This window comes from Oncorhynchus mykiss, chromosome 2, assembly GCF_013265735.2.
Source record: "Oncorhynchus mykiss isolate Arlee chromosome 2, USDA_OmykA_1.1, whole genome shotgun sequence".
Classification (NCBI taxonomy): domain Eukaryota; kingdom Metazoa; phylum Chordata; class Actinopteri; order Salmoniformes; family Salmonidae; genus Oncorhynchus; species Oncorhynchus mykiss.
In genome coordinates, this window is record NC_048566.1 from 17891014 (window position 1) to 17914070 (window position 23057).

A 23057-nucleotide genomic window follows, 5' to 3' on the forward strand; every position below is an offset into this window, starting at 1 on the left:
TCCAGCCATAGGAGTCTCCAGCCATGTCTCAGAGTTAGCCTTGACCCAGGAGGAAGCCGAGCCTCCATGTGATAAACACTACAATAGACTCTCATACATCACTGCACAGGAAGCCAGCTGTCTGTCTGTCCACCACCTCCCAAGATGGACGACCCACGTTATCAGGTCATCACATTGAAACAGATGTACACTGAGACATACTCATTGGGTCTGTTCACTAGAAGGATAGAGTCAAATGAGAAATGAACATGTTCTACTTCTCTGAACGCTTCATAAACACACACAGGAGTTTGGATGCAGCACTGGGTCACAAGGACACCGCTGCCCCTGGAGCTATTTGGAAGGGACCCAGAAGAAAACAAACTTAGTCAGTATGGATATCATGGCTGATAATAATTGCACACACACTCCACTCGACAAAGTGTGTGTGTGTGTGTGTGTGTCCTACCCAACACATCTGGGTCTGTTCGGGACTTCATAACGACTCGAAACAATAATAATTTTGTCATTGCTGAACTTTTCAGAGAACAATACTGCCGTTATCTTAGCCAAGACTTTGGGAGAGAGGGCAGGATACGTCTCTCTCAACATCCATCTCTGTTGTGTGTGAGTCCAATACCATGATAATACATGGTATTATGTACTGGCTGTTCAGACAGTACATACCCGTTTTGTAGAGTAATTGTTGCTTCAACTACATCATGTGATACATTTGACAGTACTTGGATCATGCTGTAAATCAGGGTGGATGAAGTAACCTCCAGAAACTGACCTAAGATCAGTAGTTTAGCAACGGTAAGCTGATCCCAGATCTGTGCCTAGCAGCAACTTCTACCAGCAGTGTAACTCAAGTGGTACTTATCTTAGACCATACAGTAAACTGGACTGCTCTTAATATTGCTCCTGTGATGAAGCTGTCATACATCTTTCATTATAGCACTGACTGTTATAGATGCAGTCGTATAGTATATTATATACATGGCCAGAAGTATGTGGACACCTGCTCGTCGAACATCTCATTCCAAAATCATGGGCCTTAATATGGAGTTGGTCCCCTCTTTGCTGCTATAACAGCATCCACTCTTCTGGGAAGGCTTTCCACTAGATGTTGGAACATTGCTGCAGGGACTTACTTCCATTCAGCCACAAGAGCATTAGTGAGGTTGGGTACTGATGTCGGCGTTCCAATTCATCCCAAAGGTGTTCGATGGGGTTGAGGTCAGGCCTCTGTGCAGACCAGTCATGTTCTTCTACACCGATCTCGACAAAGCATTTCTGGGGCCTCCCGAGTTGCACAGCGGTCTAAGGCACTGCATCGCAGTGCTAGAGGCGTCACTACAGACCCGGCTTCGATCACAGGCTGTGACGCAGCCAGCCGCGACCGGGAGACTCGTAAGGCAGTGCACAATTGGCCCATCATTTGGCCGGCTGGGATGTCCTTGTCTCATCGCGCTCTAGCAACTCCTTGTGGCGGGCCGGGTGCCTGCAAGCTGACTCGTGTTGCCAGTTGTACGGTGATTCCTCCGACACATTGGTGCGGCTGGCTTCCGGGTTAAGCGAGCAGTGTGTCAAGAAGCAGTGCAGCATGGCAGAGTCGTGTTTCGTCGTGAAGTGTGATTCCTCACTCCAGAGAACATGTTTCCACTGCTCCAGAGTGCAATGGCGGCAAGATTTATACCACACCAGAGGACGCTTGGCATTGTGCATGGTGATCTTAGGCTTGTGTGCGGCTGCTTGGCCATGGAAACCCATTTCATTATGCTCCAGACGAACAGCTCTGACTTTGTTTCCAGAGGCAGTTTGGAACTCGGTACCAGTGTTGCAACCAAGGACAGACGATTTTTACGTGCTACACGCTTCAGCACTCGGCGGTCCCGTTCTGTGAGCTTGTGTGACCTACCACTTCGCGGCTGAGCCGTTGTTGCTCCTAGACATTTCCACTTCACAATAACAGCACTTACAGTTGACCGGGGCAACTCTAGCAGGGCAAAAATTTGACGAACTGACTTGTTGGAAAGGTGGCATCCTATGATGGTGCCACGTTGAAAGTCATGGAGCTCTTCAGTAAGCGCCATTCTACTGCCAATGTTTGTCTATGGAGACTGCATGGCGGTGTGCTTGATTTTATACACAACGGTTAATCCTGACATAGCGGCAGAATCCCCTAATTTGAAGGGGTGTCCACATACTTTCGTATATATAGTGTATATTAGATACAGTAGATAAGGCCTAGGTGCTTGTTGTGTGGAGGCATGCTCCCTTGACACTGAGTAAATATTGACTCTAGAGTAGATGTGGGAAAGAGAGCAAGGGAAGAATGAAAGAGAGAGAAGACAAACTTTCTTAATAGTTCCTTTCACTCAGAAGTCAGGTCAAAGTGTACTCCTCTCGTTTTGTTCTCCTTCAGTCGGTTTCTCTCCACATTCCACACTTTCCTCTCCTCTCTTTCTCTCTCATCCTAAAACCTCTGCTCTTCTTACACATGCACACACTCTCTCTTTCCGCTTGTGTACCTTTCCATGAATCCTTCTCTTCTTCCTTTGTCACATACTTCCCTTTCTCTTCCTGCTGTCTCTCTCTCTCTATCTCTCTCCATCTATCTCTGTCTCCATCTATCTCTGTCTCTCTCCATCTATCTCTGTCTCTCTCCATTTATATCTGTCTCTCTCTCTATCTCTCTCTCCATCTATCTCTGTCTCTCTCCATTTATCTGTCTCTCTCCATCTATCTCTGTCTCTCTCTCTCTCTCTCTCCATCTATCTCTGTCTCTCTCCATTTATCTCTGTCTCTAGCTCTCCATCTGTCTCTATCTCTCCGTCTCTCTCTCCCTGTCTCCATCTCTCTCTCTCTCTCTCCATCTATCTCTGTCTCTCCATCTCTCTCTGTCTCTCTCCATTTATCTCTGTCTCTCTGTCTCTCTCCATTTATCTCTGTCTCTCTGTCTCTCTCCATCTATCTCTGTCTCTCTCTCTCCATCTATCTGTCTCCCTGTCTCTATCTCTCCGTCTATCAATTCAATTCAATTCAAGGGGCTTTATTGGCATGGGAAACATGTGTTAACATTGCCAAAGCAAGTGAGGTAGATAATATATAATATATATAGTGAAATGAACAATTAAAATTAACAGTAAACATTACACATACAGAAGTTTCAAAACAATAAAGACAATCCAAATGTCATTTTATGTGTTTTAACAGTGACCATCGCTTAATGAGAGGTTGACGCGTCTGCTTAGCAGATATCACTGAATTTGTTCAGGAAATGTGTCATTCTAAATGTGTCATTACAGTGTTTTAACAATGTACAAATGGTTAAAGTACACAAGATAAAATAAATAAGCATAAATATGGGTTGTATTTACAATGGTGTTTGTTCTTCACTGGTTGCCCTTTTCTCGTGGCAACAGGTCACAAATCTTGCTGCTGTGATGGCACACTGTGGAATTTCACCCAGTAGATTTGGGAGTTTTTCAAATTTGGATTTGTTTTCGAATTCTTTGTGGATCTGTGTAATCTGAGGGAAATATGTCTCTCTAATATGGTCATACATTGGGCAGGAGGTTAGGAAGTGCAGCTCAGTTTCCACCTCATTTTGTGGGCTGTGAGCACATAGCCTGTCTTCTCTTGAGAGCCATGTCTGCCTACGGCGGCCTTTCTCAATAGCAAGGCTATGCTCCCTGAGTCTGTACATAGTCAAAGCTTTCCTTAATTTTGGGTCAGTCACAGTGGTCAGGTATTCTGCCGCTGTGTACTCTCTGTGTAGGGCCAAATAGCATTCTAGTTTGCTCTGTTTTTTTGTTAATTCTTTCCAATGTGTCAAGTAATTATCTTTTTGTTTTCTCATGATTTGGTTGGGTCTAATTGTGCTGCTGTCCTGGGGCTCTGTAGGGTGTGTTTGTGAACAGAGCCCCAGGACCAGCTTGCTTAGGGGACTCTTCTCCAGGTTCATCTCTCTGTAGGTGATGGCTTTGTTATGGAAGGTTTGGGAATCGCTTCCTTTTAGGTGGTTATAGAATTTAACGGCTCTTTTCTGGATTTTGATAATCAGTGGGTATCGGCCTAATTCTGCTCTGCATGCATTATTTGGTGTTCTACGTTGAACACGGAGGATATTTTTGCAGAATTCTGCGTGCAGAGTCTCAATTTGGTGTTTGCCCCATTTTGTGAAGTCTTGGTTGGTGAGCGGACCCCAGACCTCACAACCATAAAGGGCAATGGGCTCTATGACTGATTCAAGTATTTTTAGCCAAATCCTAATTGGTATGTTGAAATTTATGTTCCTTTTGATGGCATATCTTGCCTTGTCTCTCAGATCGTTCACAGCTTTGTGGAAGTTACCGTGTGGCGCTGATGTTTAGGCCATGGTATGTATAGTTTTTTGTGTGCTCTAGGGCAACAGATGGAATTTGTATTAGTGGTCCTGGTGACTGGACCTTTTTTGGAACCCCATTATTTTGGTCTTACTGAGATTTACTGTCAGGGCCCAGGTCTGTCAGGGCCCAGGTCTGTGCATAAGATCTAGGTGCTGCTGTAGGCCCTCCTTGGTTGGTGACAGAAGCACCAGATCATCAGCAAACAGCAGACATTTGACTTCGGATTCTAGTAGGGTGAGGCCGGGTGCTGCAGACTTTTCTAGTGCCCGCGCCAATTCGTTGATATATATGTTGAAGAGGGTGGGGCTTAAGCTGCATCCCTGTCTCACCCCAAGACCCTGTGTGAAGAAATGTGTGTTTTTTGCCAATTTTAACCGCACACTTGTTGTTTGTGTACATGGATTTTATAATGTCGTATGTTTTACCTCCAACACCACTTTCCATCAGTTTGTATAGCAGACCCTCATGCCAAATTGAGTCGAAGGCTTTTTTGAAATCAACAAAGCATGAGAAGACTTTGCCTTTGTTTTGGTTTGTTTGGTTGTCAATTAGGGTGTGCAGGGTGAATACATGGTCTGTTGTACGGTAATTTGGTAAAAAGCCAATTTGACATTTGCTCAGTACATTGTTTTCATTGAGGAAATGTACGAGTCTGCTGTTAATGATAATGCAGAGGATTTTCCCAAGGTTACTGTTGACGCATATTCCACGGTAGTTATTGGGGTCAAATTTGTCTCCACTTCTGTGGATTGGGGTGATCAGTCCTTGGTTCCAAATATTGGGGAAGATACCAGAGCTAAGGATTCCAATTGGAATTTGTTGTCTGTATATTTGATCATTTCATTGAGGATACCATAAACACCACAGGCCTTTTTGGGTTGGAGGGTTTTTATTTTGTCCTGTAACTCATTCAATGTAATTGGAGAATCCAGTGGGTTCTGGTAGTCTTTAATAGTTGATTGTAAGATCTGTATTTGATCATGTATATGTTTTTGCTCTTTAATCTTTGTTATAGAGCCAAAAAGATTGGAGAAGTAGTTTACCCATACATCTCCGTTTTAGATAGATTACTCTTTGTGTTGTTGTTTGTTTAGTGTTTTCCAATTGTCCCAGAAGAGGTTAGATTCTATGGATTCTTCAATCACATTGAGCTGATTTCTGACGTGCTGTTCCTTCTTTTTCATAGCATATTTCTGTATTGTTTTAGTGATTCACCATAGTGAAGGCGTAGACTCAGGTTTTCTGTATTGTTTTAGTGATTCACCATAGTGAAGGCGTAGACTCAGGTTTTCTGTATTGTTTTAGTGATTCACCATAGTGAAGGCGTAGACTCAGGTTTTCTGTATTGTTTTAGTGATTCACCATAGTGAAGGCGTAGACTCAGGTTTTCTGTATTGTTTTAGTGATTCACCATAGTGAAGGCGTAGACTCAGGTTTTCTGTATTGTTTTAGTGATTCACCATAGTGAAGGCGTAGACTCAGGTTTTCTGTATTGTTTTAGTGATTCACCATAGTGAAGGCGTAGACTCAGGTTTTCTGTATTGTTTTAGTGATTCACCATAGTGAAGGCGTAGACTCAGGTTTTCTGTATTGTTTTAGTGATTCACCATAGTGAAGGCGTAGACTCAGGTTTTCTGTATTGTTTTAGTGATTCACCATAGTGAAGGCGTAGACTCAGGTTTTCTGTATTGTTTTAGTGATTCACCATAGTGAAGGCGTAGACTCAGGTTTTCTGTATTGTTTTAGTGATTCACCATAGTGAAGGCGTAGACTCAGGTTTTCTGTATTGTTTTAGTGATTCACCATAGTGAAGGCGTAGACTCAGGTTTTCTGTATTGTTTTAGTGATTCACCATAGTGAAGGCGTAGACTCAGGTTTTCTGTATTGTTTTAGTGATTCACCATAGTGAAGGCGTAGACTCAGGTTTTCTGTATTGTTTTAGTGATTCACCATAGTGAAGGCGTAGACTCAGGTTTTCTGTATTGTTTTAGTGATTCACCATAGTGAAGGCGTAGACTCAGGTTTTCTGTATTGTTTTAGTGATTCACCATAGTGAAGGCGTAGACTCAGGTTTTCTGTATTGTTTTAGTGATTCACCATAGTGAAGGCGTAGACTCAGGTTTTCTGTATTGTTTTAGTGATTCACCATAGTGAAGGCGTAGACTCAGGTTTTCTGTATTGTTTTAGTGATTCACCATAGTGAAGGCGTAGACTCAGGTTTTCTGTATTGTTTTAGTGATTCACCATAGTGAAGGCGTAGACTCAGGTTTTCTGTATTGTTTTAGTGATTCACCATAGTGAAGGCGTAGACTCAGGTTTTCTGTATTGTTTTAGTGATTCACCATAGTGAAGGCGTAGACTCAGGTTTTCTGTATTGTTTTAGTGATTCACCATAGTGAAGGCGTAGACTCAGGTTTTCTGTATTGTTTTAGTGATTCACCATAGTGAAGGCGTAGACTCAGGTTTTCTGTATTGTTTTAGTGATTCACCATAGTGAAGGTGTTGGCTTAGGTTTTCTGTATTGTTTTAGTGATTCACCATAGTGAAGGCGTAGACTCAGGTTTTCTGTATTGTTTTAGTGATTCACCATAGTGAAGGCGTAGACTCAGGTTTTCTGTATTGTTTTAGTGATTCACCATAGTGAAGGCGTAGACTCAGGTTTTCTGTATTGTTTTAGTGATTCACCATAGTGAAGGCGTAGACTCAGGTTTTCTGTATTGTTTTAGTGATTCACCATAGTGAAGGCGTAGACTCAGGTTTTCTGTATTGTTTTAGTGATTCACCATAGTGAAGGCGTAGACTCAGGTTTTCTGTATTGTTTTAGTGATTCACCATAGTGAAGGCGTAGACTCAGGTTTTCTGTATTGTTTTAGTGATTCACCATAGTGAAGGCGTAGACTCAGGTTTTCTGTATTGTTTTAGTGATTCACCATAGTGAAGGCGTAGACTCAGGTTTTCTGTATTGTTTTAGTGATTCACCATAGTGAAGGCGTAGACTCAGGTTTTCTGTATTGTTTTAGTGATTCACCATAGTGAAGGCGTAGACTCAGGTTTTCCGGGTCTCTATGTTTTTGGTTGGACAGGTTTCTTAATTTCTTTCTTAGATTTTTGCATTCTTCATCAAACCATTTGTCATTGTTGTTAATTTTCTTCGGTTTTCTATTTGAGATTTTTAGATTTGATAGGGAAGCTGAGAGGTCAAATATACTGTTAAGATTTTCTACTGCCAAGTTTACACCTTCACTATTGAAGTGGAACGTTTTACCCAGGAAATTGTCTAAAAGGGATTGAATTTGTTGTTGCCTAATTGTTTTTTGGTGGGTTTCCAAACTGCATTCCTTCCATCTATAGCATTTCTTAATGATACTCCATCTATAGCATTTCTTAATGATACTCAGTTCCTTTGGCTTTGATGCCTCAAGATTGAGTATTGCTCTGTTTAAGTAGACTGTGATTTTGCTGTGGTCTGATAGGGGTGTCAGTGGGCTGACTGTGAACGCTCTGACTGTGAACGCTCTGAGAGGTCAGGTTGAGGTCAGTGATAAAGTAGTCTACAGTACTACTGCCAAGAGATGAGCTATAGGTGTACCTACCATAGGAGTCCCCTCGAAGCCTACCATTGACTATGTACATACCCAGCGTGTGACAGAGCTACAGGAGTTGTGACCCGTTTTTTTGTTGGTTATGTTGTCATAGTTGTGCCTAGGGGGGCATATGTGGGAGGGAATGCTCCATCTATCTCTGTCTCTCTGTATCTCTCTGTGTATGTCTCTGTCTATGTCTCTCTCTCTCTCTCTCTCACTCTCTCTCTCGCTCTGCCTCTAGCTATATTCCCCATTAACTCCAGTAACTTTCTGACCCCTATCTCTGACCTTCTACACTCATAGAAAAAAAGGGCTATCTAGAACCTAAAAGGATTCTTCGGCTGTCCCATAGGAGTACCATTTTGAATAACCCTTTTTGGTTCCAGGTAGAACCCTTTTGGGTTCCATTTCCACAACAAAAAAATCTAAGAGTGTATTGCATTTCTCTACCCACTCTCTTTCTTTCAGCACCTCAAGGTACTAAACGATATCATAACCTCCATCGATAAAAGACAGTACTGTGCAGCCGTCTTCATCGACCTGGCCAAGGCTTTCGACTCTGTCAATCACCATATTCTTATCGGCAGACTCAGTAGCCTCGGTTTTTCTAATGACTGCCTTGCCTGGTTCACCAACTACTTTGCAGACAGAGTTCAGTGTGTCAAATCGGAGGGCATGTTGTCCGGTCCTCTGGCAGTCTCTATGGAGGTGCCACAGGGTTCAATTCTCGGGCCGACTCTTTTCTCTGTATATATCAATGGTTGCTCTTGCTGCGGGCGATTCCCTGATCCACCTCTACGCAGACGACACCATTCTGTATACTTCTGGCCCTTCCTTGGACACTGTACTATCTAACCTCCAAACGAGCTTCAATACAATACAACACTCCTTCCGTGGCCTCCAACTGCTCTTAAACGCTAGTAAAACCAAATGCATGCTTTTCAACCGTTCACTGCCTGCACCCGCACGCCCGACTAGCATCACCACCCTGGATGGTTCCGACCTAGAATATGTGGACATCTATAAGTACCTAGGTGTCTGGCTAGACTGTAAACTCTCCTTCCAGACTCATATCAAACATCTCCAATCTAAAATCAAATCTAGAGTCGGCTTTCTATTCCGCAACAAAGCCTCCTTCACTCACGCCGCCAAACTTACCCTAGTAAAACTGACTATCCTACCGATCTTCGACTTCGGCGATGTCATCTACAAAATAGCTTCCAATACTCTACTCAGCAAACTGGATACAGTTTATCACAGTGCCATCCCTTTTGTTACTAAAGCACCTTATACCACCCACCACTGCGACCTGTATGCTCTAGTCGGCTGGCCCTCGCTACATATTTTCTTCGCCAGACCCACTTGCTACAGGTCATCTACAAGTCCATGCAAGGTAAAGCGCCGCCTTCTCTCAGTTCACTGGTCACGATGGCAACACCCACCCGTAGCACACGCTCCAGCAGGTGTATCTCACTGATCATCCCTAAAGCCAACACCTCATTTGGCCGCCTTGCCTTCCAGTTCTCTGCTGCCTGTGACTGGAACGAATTGCAAAAATCGCTTAAGTTGGAGACTTTTATCTCCCTCACCAACTTTAAACATCTGCTATCTGAGCAGCTAACCGATCGCTGCAGCTGTACATAGTCCATCGGTAAATAGCCCACCCAATTTACCTACCTCATCCCCATACTGTTTTTATTTATTTACTTTTCTGCTCTTTTGCACACCAGTATCTCTACCTGTACATGACCATCTGATCATTTATCACTCCAGTGTTAATCTGCTAAATTGTAATTATTCGCCCACCTCCTCCTTTTGCACACAATGTATATAGACTCTTTTTTTCTACTGTGTTATTGACTTGTTTATTGTTTACTCCATGTGTAACTCTGTGTTGTTGTCTGTTCACACTGCTATGCTTTATCTTGGCCAGGTCACAGTTGTAAATGAGAACTTGTTCTCAACTAGCCTACCTGGTTAAATAATGGTGAAATAAAAAAATGTAATATCTCTTTCTCTACCTCTGTGATCGCTCTCTCTATATCTCTCTATCTATCTCTCTCTCTATATCTATCTATATATCTCTCTGTGAGTTCTTCATCTCTCTCTCTACCTCTATATCTATCTCTACCTCTCTGTGACCTCTCTCACTCTCTCAGGTCTCTCTCCCTCTCCCGGTGTTTGCTATGCCCTTCTCTCCCCATCTCCCCTCCACCCTCCCTCTGCATACAGATTTCTATACACAATACCTTCTTTCACTACTACTTAAATGAGTCACTCCCCCCCTCCTCTACTTTTCTCCTCTCCCTCCTTCCTCTATCCCTCTCTCAGTTCCCCTATTGCTTCTATGCAACAGAGTAAACACATGTACACACACATGATCAGGCTTAAACATAGAATGTTGTGACACACATTCACACAGTACACCCACACAATTATGTAGCCTGGTGAGTGAACCATCACAGGACTGTTGTTAATGCCACTGGTACACATGGACAGCTGCCAACAGCTAAATGTGTTTAACACTAGGAGTATAACTGTGTGTGTGTGTGTTTGTGTGCGTGTGTGCGTGCGTGCGTGTTTCTCTGTGTGTGTGTGTGTGTGTGTGTGTGTGCGTGTGTGAGATCCAGACCAGCTCAGTATTTTCATATCTCTCTACCTCAGATAAGATACCTCAGATAGCTTTGTCACTCAATGAGCCTCGGAGAGACCTCCGGCAAGCCAACCAAACACTAACCAGGGGTTCCCCCTCATAATACACACACACACACACACACACACACACACACACACACACACACACACACACACACAGCTCATCTCTGATAGTTAAAATCACACAGGACAATCATGATTATGTCATATTGACTGTAGAATGAGATGTGGCTGGATCAGACAGTGATGTCATACATTCCAAGGTTCCTCAGGAAGTATGTCCACACTAGGAGCCAGATGGACCTCCTCCCGGTAAATAGAACTCCATGGATTTGACTGGGACTGAGTGAAACAACATGAACCGTTGGCTCCAGGGAACACTTCCTGGTCTCTTTTATGACATTCTAGGGTCAAATCCCATCCAAAGATTGTTAACCCATCTGGTACTATGGGACTGTACCACACACTACAGATACAGGTCACAGCCATATCCCCCACCCCCCCACACACTACAGATACAGGTCACAGTCATATCCCCCACCCCACACCAACACACTACAGATACAGGTCACAGTCATATCCCCCACCCCACACACACCAACACACTACAGATACAGGTCACAGCCATATCCCCCACCCCACCCCACACACACCAACACACTACAGCTACTATACAGAGAGTAATCCAGTCGATAACACTACAATCACAAGACCTGCAAGCCCACAAGGCCAGATCTGGCGTTACACACACACACACGCACGCGCACCACACACACACGCACCACACACACACATACCACACACACACACACACACACACACACACACACACACACACACACACACAGCATTGCTTGTATAAGCGTGAAGGATATTCCGATCATAACAGTAAAAGCCCAGAGAGTACAAGCAGCCAGACAGTTTCCATATGACTGCCCATACACACCTTACTACTGTACAGCCAGCCATCACTACCACAGATACTGTATCACTATGGCCATACAGGAACCAGCTCCTAGTTAATACTGGTGTTACTAACTCTACACTCATACAGGAACCACCTCCTAGTTAATACTGGTGTTACTAACTCTACACTCATACAGGAACCAGCTCCTAGTTAATACTGGTGTTACTAACTCTACACTCATACAGGAACCACCTCCTAGTTAATACTGGTGTTACTAACTCTACACTCATACAGGAACCACCTCCTAGTTAATACAGGTGTTACTAACTCTACACTCATACAGGAACCACCTCCTAGTTAATACTGGTGTTACTAACTCTACACTCATACAGGAACCACCTCCTAGTTAATACTGGTGTTACTAACTCTACACTCATACAGGAACCACCTCCTAGTTAACTACTGGTGTTACTAACTCTACACTCATACAGGAACCACCTCCTAGTTAATACAGGTGTTACTAACTCTACACTCATACAGGAACCACCTCCTAGTTAATACTGGTGTTACTAACTCTACACTCATACAGGAACCACCTCCTAGTTAATACTGGTGTTACTAACTCTACACTCATACAGGAACCACCTCCTAGTTAACTACTGGTATACTAACTCTACACTCATACAGGAACCACCTCCTAGTTAACTACTGGTATACTAACTCTACACTCATACAGGAACCACCTCCTAGTTAACTACTGGTATACTAACTCTACACTCATACAGGAACCACCTCCTAGTTAACTACTGGTATACTAACTCTACACTCATACAGGAACCACCTCCTAGTTAATACTGATGTTACTAACTCTACACTCATACAGGAACCACCTCCTAGTTAATACTGGTGTTACTAACTCTACACTCATACAGGAACCACCTCCTAGTTAACTACTGGTGTTACTAACTCTACACTCATACAGGAACCACCTCCTAGTTAACTACTGGTGTTACTAACTCTACACTCATACAGGAACCACCTCCTAGTTAACTACTGGTGTTACTAACTCTACACTCATACAGGAACCACCTCCTAGTTAACTACTGGTGTTACTAACTCTACACTCATACAGGAACCACCTCCTAGTTAACTACTGGTGTTACTAACTCTACACTCATACAGGAACCACCTCCTAGTTAATACTGGTGTTACTAACTCTACACTCATACAGGAACCACCTCCTAGTTAATACTGGTGTTACTAACTCTACACTCATACAAGAACCACCTCCTAGTTAATACTGGTGTTACTAACTCTACACTCATACAGGAACCACCTCCTAGTTAATACAGGTGTTACTAACTCTACACTCATACAGGAACCACCTCCTAGTTAATACAGGTGTTACTAACTCTACACTCATACAGGAACCACCTCCTAGTTAATACTGGTGTTACTAACTCTACACTCATACAGGAACCAGCTCCTAGTTAATACTGGTGTTACTAACTCTACACTCATACAGGAACCACCTCCTAGTTAACTACTGGTGTTACTAACTCTACACTCATACAGGAACCACCTCCTAGTTAATACTGGTGTTACTAACTCTACACTCATACAGGAACCACCTCCTAGTTAACTACTGGTGTTACTAACTCTACACTCATACAAGAACCAGCTCCTAGTTAATACTGGTGTTACTAACTCTACACTCATACAGGAACCACCTCCTAGTTAATACTGGTGTTACTAACTCTACACTCATACAGGAACCACCTCCTAGTTAATACTGGTGTTACTAACTCTACACTCATACAGGAACCACCTCCTAGTTAATACTGGTGTTACTAACTCTACACTCATACAGGAACCACCTCCTAGTTAATACTGGTGTTACTAACTCTACACTCATACAAGAACCACCTCCTAGTTAATACTGGTGTTACTAACTCTACACTCATACAGGAACCACCTCCTAGTTAACTACTGGTGTTACTAACTCTACACTCATACAGGAACCACCTCCTAGTTAATACTGGTGTTACTAACTCTACACTCATACAGGAACCACCTCCTAGTTAATACTGGTGTTACTAACTCTACACTCATACAGGAACCAGCTCCTAGTTAATACTGGTGTTACTAACTCTACACTCATACAGGAACCACCTCCTAGTTAATACTGGTGTTACTAACTCTACACTCATACAGGAACCAGCTCCTAGTTAATACTGGTGTTACTAACTCTACACTCATACAGGAACCACCTCCTAGTTAATACTGGTGTTACTAACTCTACACTCATACAGGAACCAGCTCCTAGTTAACTACTGGTGTTACTAACTCTACACTCATACAGGAACCAGCTCCTAGTTAATACTGGTGTTACTAACTCTACACTCATACAAGAACCACCTCCTAGTTAACTACTGGTGTTACTAACTCTACACTCATACAGGAACCACCTCCTAGTTAACTACTGGTATACTAACTCTACACTCATACAGGAACCACCTCCTAGTTAATACTGGTGTTACTAACTCTACACTCATACAGGAACCACCTCCTAGTTAACTACTGGTGTTACTAACTCTACACTCATACAGGAACCACCTCCTAGTTAACTACTGGTGTTACTAACTCTACACTCATACAAGAACCACCTCCTAGTTAACTACTGGTGTTACTAACTCTACACTCATACAAGAACCACCTCCTAGTTAATACAGGTGTTACTAACTCTACACTCATACAGGAACCACCTCCTAGTTAACTACTGGTGTTACTAACTCTACACTCATACAAGAACCACCTCCTAGTTAATACAGGTGTTACTAACTCTACACTCATACAGGAACCACCTCCTAGTTAACTACTGGTGTTACTAACTCTACACTCATACAGGAACCACCTCCAAGTTAATACTGGTGTTACTAACTCTACACTCATACAAGAACCACCTCCTAGTTAATACTGGTGTTACTAACTCTACACTCATACAGGAACCACCTCCTAGTTAATACTGGTGTTACTAACTCTACACTCATACAGGAACCACCTCCTAGTTAATACTGGTGTTACTAACTCTACACTCATACAGGAACCACCTCCTAGTTAATACTGGTGTTACTAACTCTACACTCATACAGGAACCACCTCCTAGTTAACTACTGGTGTTACTAACTCTACACTCATACAGGAACCACCTCCTAGTTAACTACTGGTGTTACTAACTCTACACTCATACAGGAACCACCTCCTAGTTAACTACTGGTATACTAACTCTACACTCATACAGGAACCACCTCCTAGTTAACTACTGGTGTTACTAACTCTACACTCATACAGGAACCACCTCCTAGTTAATACTGGTGTTACTAACTCTACACTCATACAGGAACCAGCTCCTAGTTAATACTGGTGTTACTAACTCTACACTCATACAGGAACCACCTCCTAGTTAATACTGGTGTTACTAACTCTACACTCATACAGGAACCAGCTCCTAGTTAATACTGGTGTTACTAACTCTACACTCATACAGGAACCACCTCCTAGTTAATACTGGTGTTACTAACTCTACACTCATACAGGAACCACCTCCTAGTTAATACTGGTGTTACTAACTCTACACTCATACAGGAACCACCTCCTAGTTAACTACTGGTGTTACTAACTCTACACTCATACAGGAACCACCTCCTAGTTAATACTGGTGTTACTAACTCTACACTCATACAAGAACCACCTCCTAGTTAATACAGGTGTTACTAACTCTACACTCATACAGGAACCACCTCCTAGTTAACTACTGGTGTTACTAACTCTACACTCATACAGGAACCACCTCCTAGTTAATACAGGTGTTACTAACTCTACACTCATACAGGAACCACCTCCTAGTTAATACTGGTGTTACTAACTCTACACTCATACAGGAACCAGCTCCTAGTTAATACTGGTGTTACTAACTCTACACTCATACAGGAACCACCTTCTAGTTAACTACTGGTGTTACCAACTCTACACTCATACAGGAACCAGCTCCTAGTTAATACTGGTGTTACTAACTCTACACTCGTACAGGAACCACCTCCTAGTTAACTACTGGTGTTACTAACTCTACACTCATACAGAAACCAGCTCCTAGTTAACTACTGGTGTTACTAACTCTACACTCATACAGGAACCACCTCCTAGTTAACTACTGGTATACTAACTCTACACTCATACAGGAACCACCTCCTAGTTAACTACTGGTGTTACTAACTCTACACTCATACAGGAACCACCTCCTAGTTAACTACTGGTGTTACTAACTCTACACTCATACAGGAACCAGCTCCTAGTTAATACTGGTGTTACTAACTCTACACTCGTACAGGAACCACCTCCTAGTTAACTACTGGTGTTACTAACTCTACACTCATACAGGAACCACCTCCTAGTTAATACTGGTGTTACTAACTCCACACTCATACAGGAACCACCTCCTAGTTAATACTGGTGTTACTAACTCCACACTCATACAGGAACCACCTCCTAGTTAACTACTGGTGTTACTAACTCTACACTCATACAGGAACCACCTCCTAGTTAATACTGGTGTTACTAACTCCACACTCATACAGGAACCACCTCCTAGTTAATACTGGTGTTACTAACTCCACTCATACAGGAACCACCTCCTAGTTAATACTAGTGTTACTAACTCTACACTCATACAAGAACCACCTCCTAGTTAACTACTGGTATACTAACTCTACACTCATACAGGAACCACCTCCTAGTTAACTACTGGTGTTACTAACTCTACACTCATACAGGAACCAGGTCCTAGTTAACTACTGGTGTTACTAACTCTACACTCATACAGGAACCACCTCCTAGTTAATACTGGTGTTACTAACTCTACACTCATACAAGAACCACCTCCTAGTTAATACAGGTGTTACTAACTCTACACTCATACAGGAACCACCTCCTAGTTAACTACTGGTGTTACTAACTCTACACTCATACAGGAACCACCTCCTAGTTAATACAGGTGTTACTAACTCTACACTCATACAGGAACCACCTCCTAGTTAATACTGGTGTTACTAACTCTACACTCATACAGGAACCACCTCCTAGTTAATACTAGTGTTACTAACTCTACACTCATACAAGAACCACCTCCTAGTTAACTACTGGTGTTACTAACTCCACTCATACAGGAACCACCTCCTAGTTAACTACTGGTGTTACTAACTCCACTCATACAGGAACCACCTCCTAGTTAACTACTGGTGTTACTAACTCCACTCATACAGGAACCACCTCCTAGTTAACTACTGGTGTTACTAACTCCACTCATACAGGAACCACCTCCTAGTTAACTACTGGTGTTACTAACTCCACTCATACAGGAACCACCTCCTAGTTAATACTAGTGTTACTAACTCTACACTCATACAAGAACCACCTCCTAGTTAACTACTGGTATACTAACTCTTCACTCCAACCACTGAGGCATTTCAAGACCCAAGGCATCTGCTCTTACCTGGGAGAAGCACCTCCTAGTTAACTACTGGTATACTAACTCTACACTCCAACCACTGAGGCATTTCAAGACCCAAGGCATCTGCTCTTACCTGGGAGAAGCACCTCCTAGTTAACTACTGGTATACTAACTCTACACTCCAACCACTGAGGCATTTCAAGACCCAAGGCATCTGCTCTTACCCGGGAGAAGCACCTCCTAGTTAATACTGGTGTTACTAACTCTTCACTCCAACCACTGAGGCATTTCAAGACCCAAGGCATCTGCTCTTACCTGGGAGAACCACCTCCTAGTTAACTACTGGTATACTAACTCTTCACTCCAACCACTGAGGCATTTCAAGACCCAAGGCATCTGCTCTTACCTGGGAGAACCACCTCCTAGTTAACTACTGGTATACTAACTCTACACTCCAACCACTGAGGCATTTCAAGACCCAAGGCATCTGCTCTTACCTGGGAGAACCACCTCCTAGTTAATACTGGTATACTAACTCTTCACTCCAACCACTGAGGCATTTCAAGACCCAAGGCATCTGCTCTTACCTGGGAGAACCACCTCCTAGTTAATACTGGTATACTAACTCTTCACTCCAACCACTGAGGCATTTCAAGACCCAAGGCATCTGCTCTTACCTGGGAGAACCACCTCCTAGTTAACTACTGGTATACTAACTCTACACTCCAACCACTGAGGCATTTCAAGACCCAAGGCATCTGCTCTTACCTGGGAGAACCACCTCCTAGTTAACTACTGGTATACTAACTCTTCACTCCAACCACTGAGGCATTTCAAGACCCAAGGCATCTGCTCTTACCTGGGAGAACCACCTCCTAGTTAACTACTGGTATACTAACTCTACACTCATACAGGAACCACCTCCTAGTTAACTACTGGTATACTAACTCTACACTCCAACCACTGAGGCATTTCAAGACCCAAGGCATCTGCTCTTACCTGGGAGAACCACCTCCTAGTTAACTACTGGTGTTACTAACTCTTCACTCCAACCACTGAGGCATTTCAAGACCCAAGGCATCTGCTCTTACCTGGGAGAACCACCTCCTAGTTAACTACTGGTGTTACTAACTCTTCACTCCAACCACTGAGGCATTTCAAGACCCAAGGCATCGGCTCTTACCTGGGAGAAGCACCGACGATACTCATTCTCTGCTCCCGAACACCTGTAGTTCTGGGGGGGTAATCTCTGTCCCCCTGTCTCCCCCTCGGCCAGGGGGTGGGGGTGCTGCTGATGTTGCAGGGGGTAGATGTTGGGTTGGGGGGGTCCAGGGTGAGGGGATTGGAGCTGAGGGTTGAACCCATAGGGGGACTCTCTCTCTCTGTGCTGGGAAGAAGAGTGGTGGAGAGGGGGGGAGTAGGGGTGAGAGAGAGAGGGGGAGTAGGGGTGAGGCAGAGGGGGGAGGGGAGGAGGGGCGCGTCTATCAATGATTCTGTCATGGTTGGGCTGGAAGGGAGAGAGACTGTGTGAGTGAGGGAGGGTCGAGGGCACTCTCTCTCTTTCTCTCCCTCTCTCCCTCCCTCGCTCCGCAGCAGCTTGTCTCTGTCTGTCCGTCTGTCTGTGAGTGTCCGTGTCCCTCTGTCCATTCCTTTCTGGTTTAGCTATGGTTGTCATTATTAATGCCTTAGCGACAGGTGACTCCGTACTCTCCCCCTCTCTCTTCCTTTCTTCCTCTCTCCTCTCATGCTCCCTCTCTCCCCTATTCAGTTTGTGGTTCTTGCCTCCCTCCCTCTCCTTCTCTCCCCTCCTCTTCTCTTCTCCTTCTCCAGATCTGTCCATTTGGTCAATGTTAACAACAGTTCCCTCCTGCCCCTCGGTCTCTAGTACCAGGGTTGCTATGGTAGCATTGCCGTGCTCAGTGTGGCGGGCCTGCCGGTTTTGCCGGTGTAATGGCAGAGAGAAGGGAACCCTGCCGTAACCAAACTGACCCGGACGGATAGAAGAGGACCTGAGAGAGAGAGAGAGATAGAGATAGAGATAGAGATAGAGAGAGAGAGGGAGAGGGAGAGGGAGAGGGAGAGGGAGAGGGAGAGGGAGAGGGAGAGGGAGAGGGAGAGAGAGAGGGGGGGGGGTTAGACAGGGAAATATTACACATGATGACAGAACTCTTATCTGCTCTTAAAATGATTGACATTCTCCACAACTGGAGCCAACAGCTTACAGCCTACAGTGAGAGTTGGAGGCAGAGCACAGGAGAGTGAGAGCCCTAAGGAGTCTATCTGTATGGAGGTCATGATATTGAGCAGAACTAGTGGCTAATGGCACAGCAACTCACACTCCCATGACTCACATCAACTGAATGACTCAACTCATACTACTAACGCCTTAACAACAACATCTTAACATTTACATGACGTCTAAAACAACATTTACACAACATCTACAGTAAACAGTTTCCTTGCCAACACGATCATCCAATCATACTCACCTACTAGCAGGCAGAGCCCCCCTATTGGGCAACACTGACCTTCTGCTGCCACTTCCTCCCGCCCTCCCTGTTCCAGGATTGGTTGGCCGGCGGGCGGCCTGTGCTGGTTGGCTGTAGCTGGATGGGGGGGCAGGAAATGAGGGGGAGCGATAAACAGAACCTGGCTCCTGATTGGGTGATGAGAATTCCGGGCGATAGAGGGGAGATGTGGGATTGGAGGACTGCGCTGGCACAGCTCCTGCCGCTCCTCCTATAGGAGTGTCCCGATAGAGAGACAGTCCTGGGTTCTGATTGGATGATGGGAGTGAGGGGGGATAGAAGGGGTCTGGCTGTCTCTCTGTCCCTCCCCCACCTCCTCCCCCGTACTGGGATTGCTGGTTCCTAGAGTAATGAGGGGAGTAGAAGGGGTGGATGGCGGAGATGACAGAGCCATGGTTGGGACCCCCTGCCCTCCCTGGGAGGAACGTTGAACCCCCCCAGTTTGGAAGAGAGTGGGAGAGGGGTGGAGTTAAGGGACGGGGAGGAGCTTCACACTTTCTGGTTCTCTGTGACACGCCCACTCCACAACTCTGAGAACATCCTGACCACTCCTCCCAGGCAGACCACACCCCCTCCGGACTATTGTCCACCTGCCGAGATCTTCTGCCCGTCGCCTGGAACACGAACACGAACACACACACATACACAAGAACAGATCAGCAATATGATAAACCAGCCAGGTCACCCGTGATACAAGTCAGTACTAGACATCCATCCATGTCTGAGGATGTTGGGAGATGATGTGGGAACCAGCCACTAGGGACAACAGTGAGCGCTGTTACATTCAAGGGTGTTGTGGACGGGGATGGTGGATGGGTGTCTGCCTCTGATGCAAAAGGTTGCATGTTGAAATCCAGTGATAGAAAGTTGTTTTTGAAGTTTTTGTTTAAAGCCTATCCCAAACCTTAACCCTTACCTTAACCATTCAGAGCTCATGCCTAACCTTAAGATTTCTGAGTTAATTCCTAAACTTAACCCTAACCTTAAAAATGCAGAGTTAATGCCTAAAGAGGCACAAAATTGGTTACAGGAAAAACAAAAATAATTGGAGGTACTTATAAGAACGAACAAGTGTAATGTTTAACAAGAATAAAGCGAATTGGATGGAAAATGGTGAAAAATGCACAAGTGTTTTCTTGAATCTTTATCATAGAAATGTTACCAAAAATAATTTGCAGAAACTCGTTACAAATTATGGAGTCATCCATGATTCACCAAATTATATTTTGAAAGCTAAATATTTTAAGCATAATGTTTTCTTCTCAGTCTCCTCCATTTCCACTGAATGATGTTAACTGTAAAGATTTATTTCCTAATGTGATTTTCTGGATTTTTTTTCTCATTTTGTCTGTCATAGTTGAAGTGTACCTATGATGAAAATTACAGGCCTCTCTCATCTTTTTAAGTGGGAGAACTTGCACAATTGGTGGCTGACTAAATACTTTTTTGCCCCACTGTATATCAGACCTTTTTTGATGTACTCAAAAATCCATTATTAGCATGTTTTAATTACTCCATTATTAGCATATTTTAAATTTGTAGACGTTCAGGTACTCAACAAGAAGGTCTGATTTCATTACTACTAAAACAGGACCTTGGTGGTAAGTATAAAGATCCAGTCCATTTATAAAACTGGAGGCACCAAAAATCCTGGCGAAATGCATAGCACATAGAATAAAAAGGTTTTACCAGATATTGTTCATCCTGATCAGACAGGTTTGGACGATATATTGGAGATAATATACGACAATTACTTGAAACAATTGAACATTATGTAACATCAAAGATATCAGGCCTGGTCTTCATAGCAGATTTTTCAACGCTGTTTGATAAAGAACAACTAGAATGTATATATAAATGCCTGGATTACTTTATATTCTGTGAATCTCTTATACAATGGGTTAAAAGTTATGTACAGCAACCCCAGATGTAAAATAGTAAATAATGGTTACTTCTCAGAGAGTATTGAGCTTTTAAGAGGAGTAAAACAAGGCTGTCCGTTGTCTCCATATCTATTTATTATGTCCATTGAAATGCTAGCTATTAAAATTAGATCCAACAAGAACATCAAGAAGTTAGAAATCCAGGGGATAAAAACAAGTGTCAATGTATGCCGATGACTCAAGATTTTTCTGAAGTCCGCAATCTGGATCCCTGCATAGTTTCAATCTGCATCCCTGCACAGTTTCAATCTGGATCCCTGCACAGTTTCAATCTGGATCCCTGCACAGTTTCAATCTGGATCCCTGCACAGTTTCAATCTGGATCCCTGCACAGTTTCAATCTGGATCCCTGCATAGTTTCAATCTGGATCCCTGCATAGTTTCAATCTGGATCCCTGCATAGTTTCAATCTGGATCCCTGCATAGTTTCAATCTGGATCCCTGCACAGTTTCAATCTGGATCCCTGCACAGTTTCAATCTGGATCCCTGCACAGTTTCAATCTGGATCCCTGCATAGTTTCAATCTGGATCCCTGCATAGTTTCAATCTGGATCCCTGCATAGTTTCAATCTGGATCCCTGCATAGTTTCAATCTGGATCCCTGCATAGTTTCAATCTGGATCCCTGCACAGTCTCATTGAAGATCTTGATCACTTTTCTAGCCTCTCTGGACTAAAACTTAATTATGACAAGTGTACCATATTACATATTGGATCGTTAAAAGACACAGTGTTTACACTACCTTGTAGTTTACAAATAAAATGGGCGGATGGTGAATTAGACATACTTCGTATTCACAACTCAAAAAATATAAATGAACTTACCACAATCAATTTCACTAAAAAGTTAGCAAAAATAGATAAGATTCTGCATCCATGGAGAGGTAAATACTTGTCTATTTATGGAAAAAATCACATTGAGTAACTATTTGGTCCTATCACAGCTTACTTACTTACTAATGGCACTGCCTACTGCAGACGAGTTGTTTTTTAAATCATATGAGCAAAAAACCAGACAAAATTAAATGTGCTTATTTATATAATGAATATGAGTTTGGGGGGCTAAAATGATTCAATATTAAAGCTTTAAACCTCTCACTAAAAGCTTCACTCATACATAAGTTATATTAAAACCCAAAATGGTTCTCCAGTAGATCATTAAGAAAGGCTCATCCTTTTTACAAAAATGGCCTTTTTGCCTTTATACAGATTACAACTTCTAATTTCCAAGAAGTTGTAATTTTCTGTAATTGAAAATGACATTTTGTTTAAAGTATTGCCCTTTCTTAAACAAGCCATACAAAGCTGGTTACAATTTCAGTTTTATCCTCCAGAAAAGGCAGAACAAATATTAGTGATTATACTGATTAATAAAAACACATTCTTTATGGATTTAATTGGTATTATATTTATTAATGATATTATGAATAGAAACGGTTGAGCTATGAGCAGGCATTCCCATTTATTTTCAATAGCTGCTATTGAAAATATATGGGAATGTCTGCTCAATCCAAACTTACAACCAACTGATTGCAGCATTACCACAAATATGGAGGAGGCA

At 43.2% G+C, this 23057-nt stretch overlaps 1 protein-coding gene across 2 annotated transcripts in view; it reads right to left on the reverse strand.

Moving 5' to 3' along the window:
- LOC118938160 (ADAMTS-like protein 4) overlaps positions 1-23057 on the reverse strand; it is a 109809-nt gene that overhangs the window by 81038 nt on the left and 5714 nt on the right. The window contains exons 3-4 of one of the 2 annotated variants that reach the window (XM_036939944.1): positions 19554-20167; positions 18209-19034 (exon numbers count right to left, since the gene is read on the reverse strand). In XM_036939944.1, coding sequence (XP_036795839.1) covers positions 18209-19034; positions 19554-20167 — 1440 coding nt within the window. Of the gene's footprint in view, positions 1-18208; positions 19035-19514; positions 20168-23057 lie in introns of both variants that reach the window. The other variant, XM_036939936.1, reaches the window with a different exon arrangement.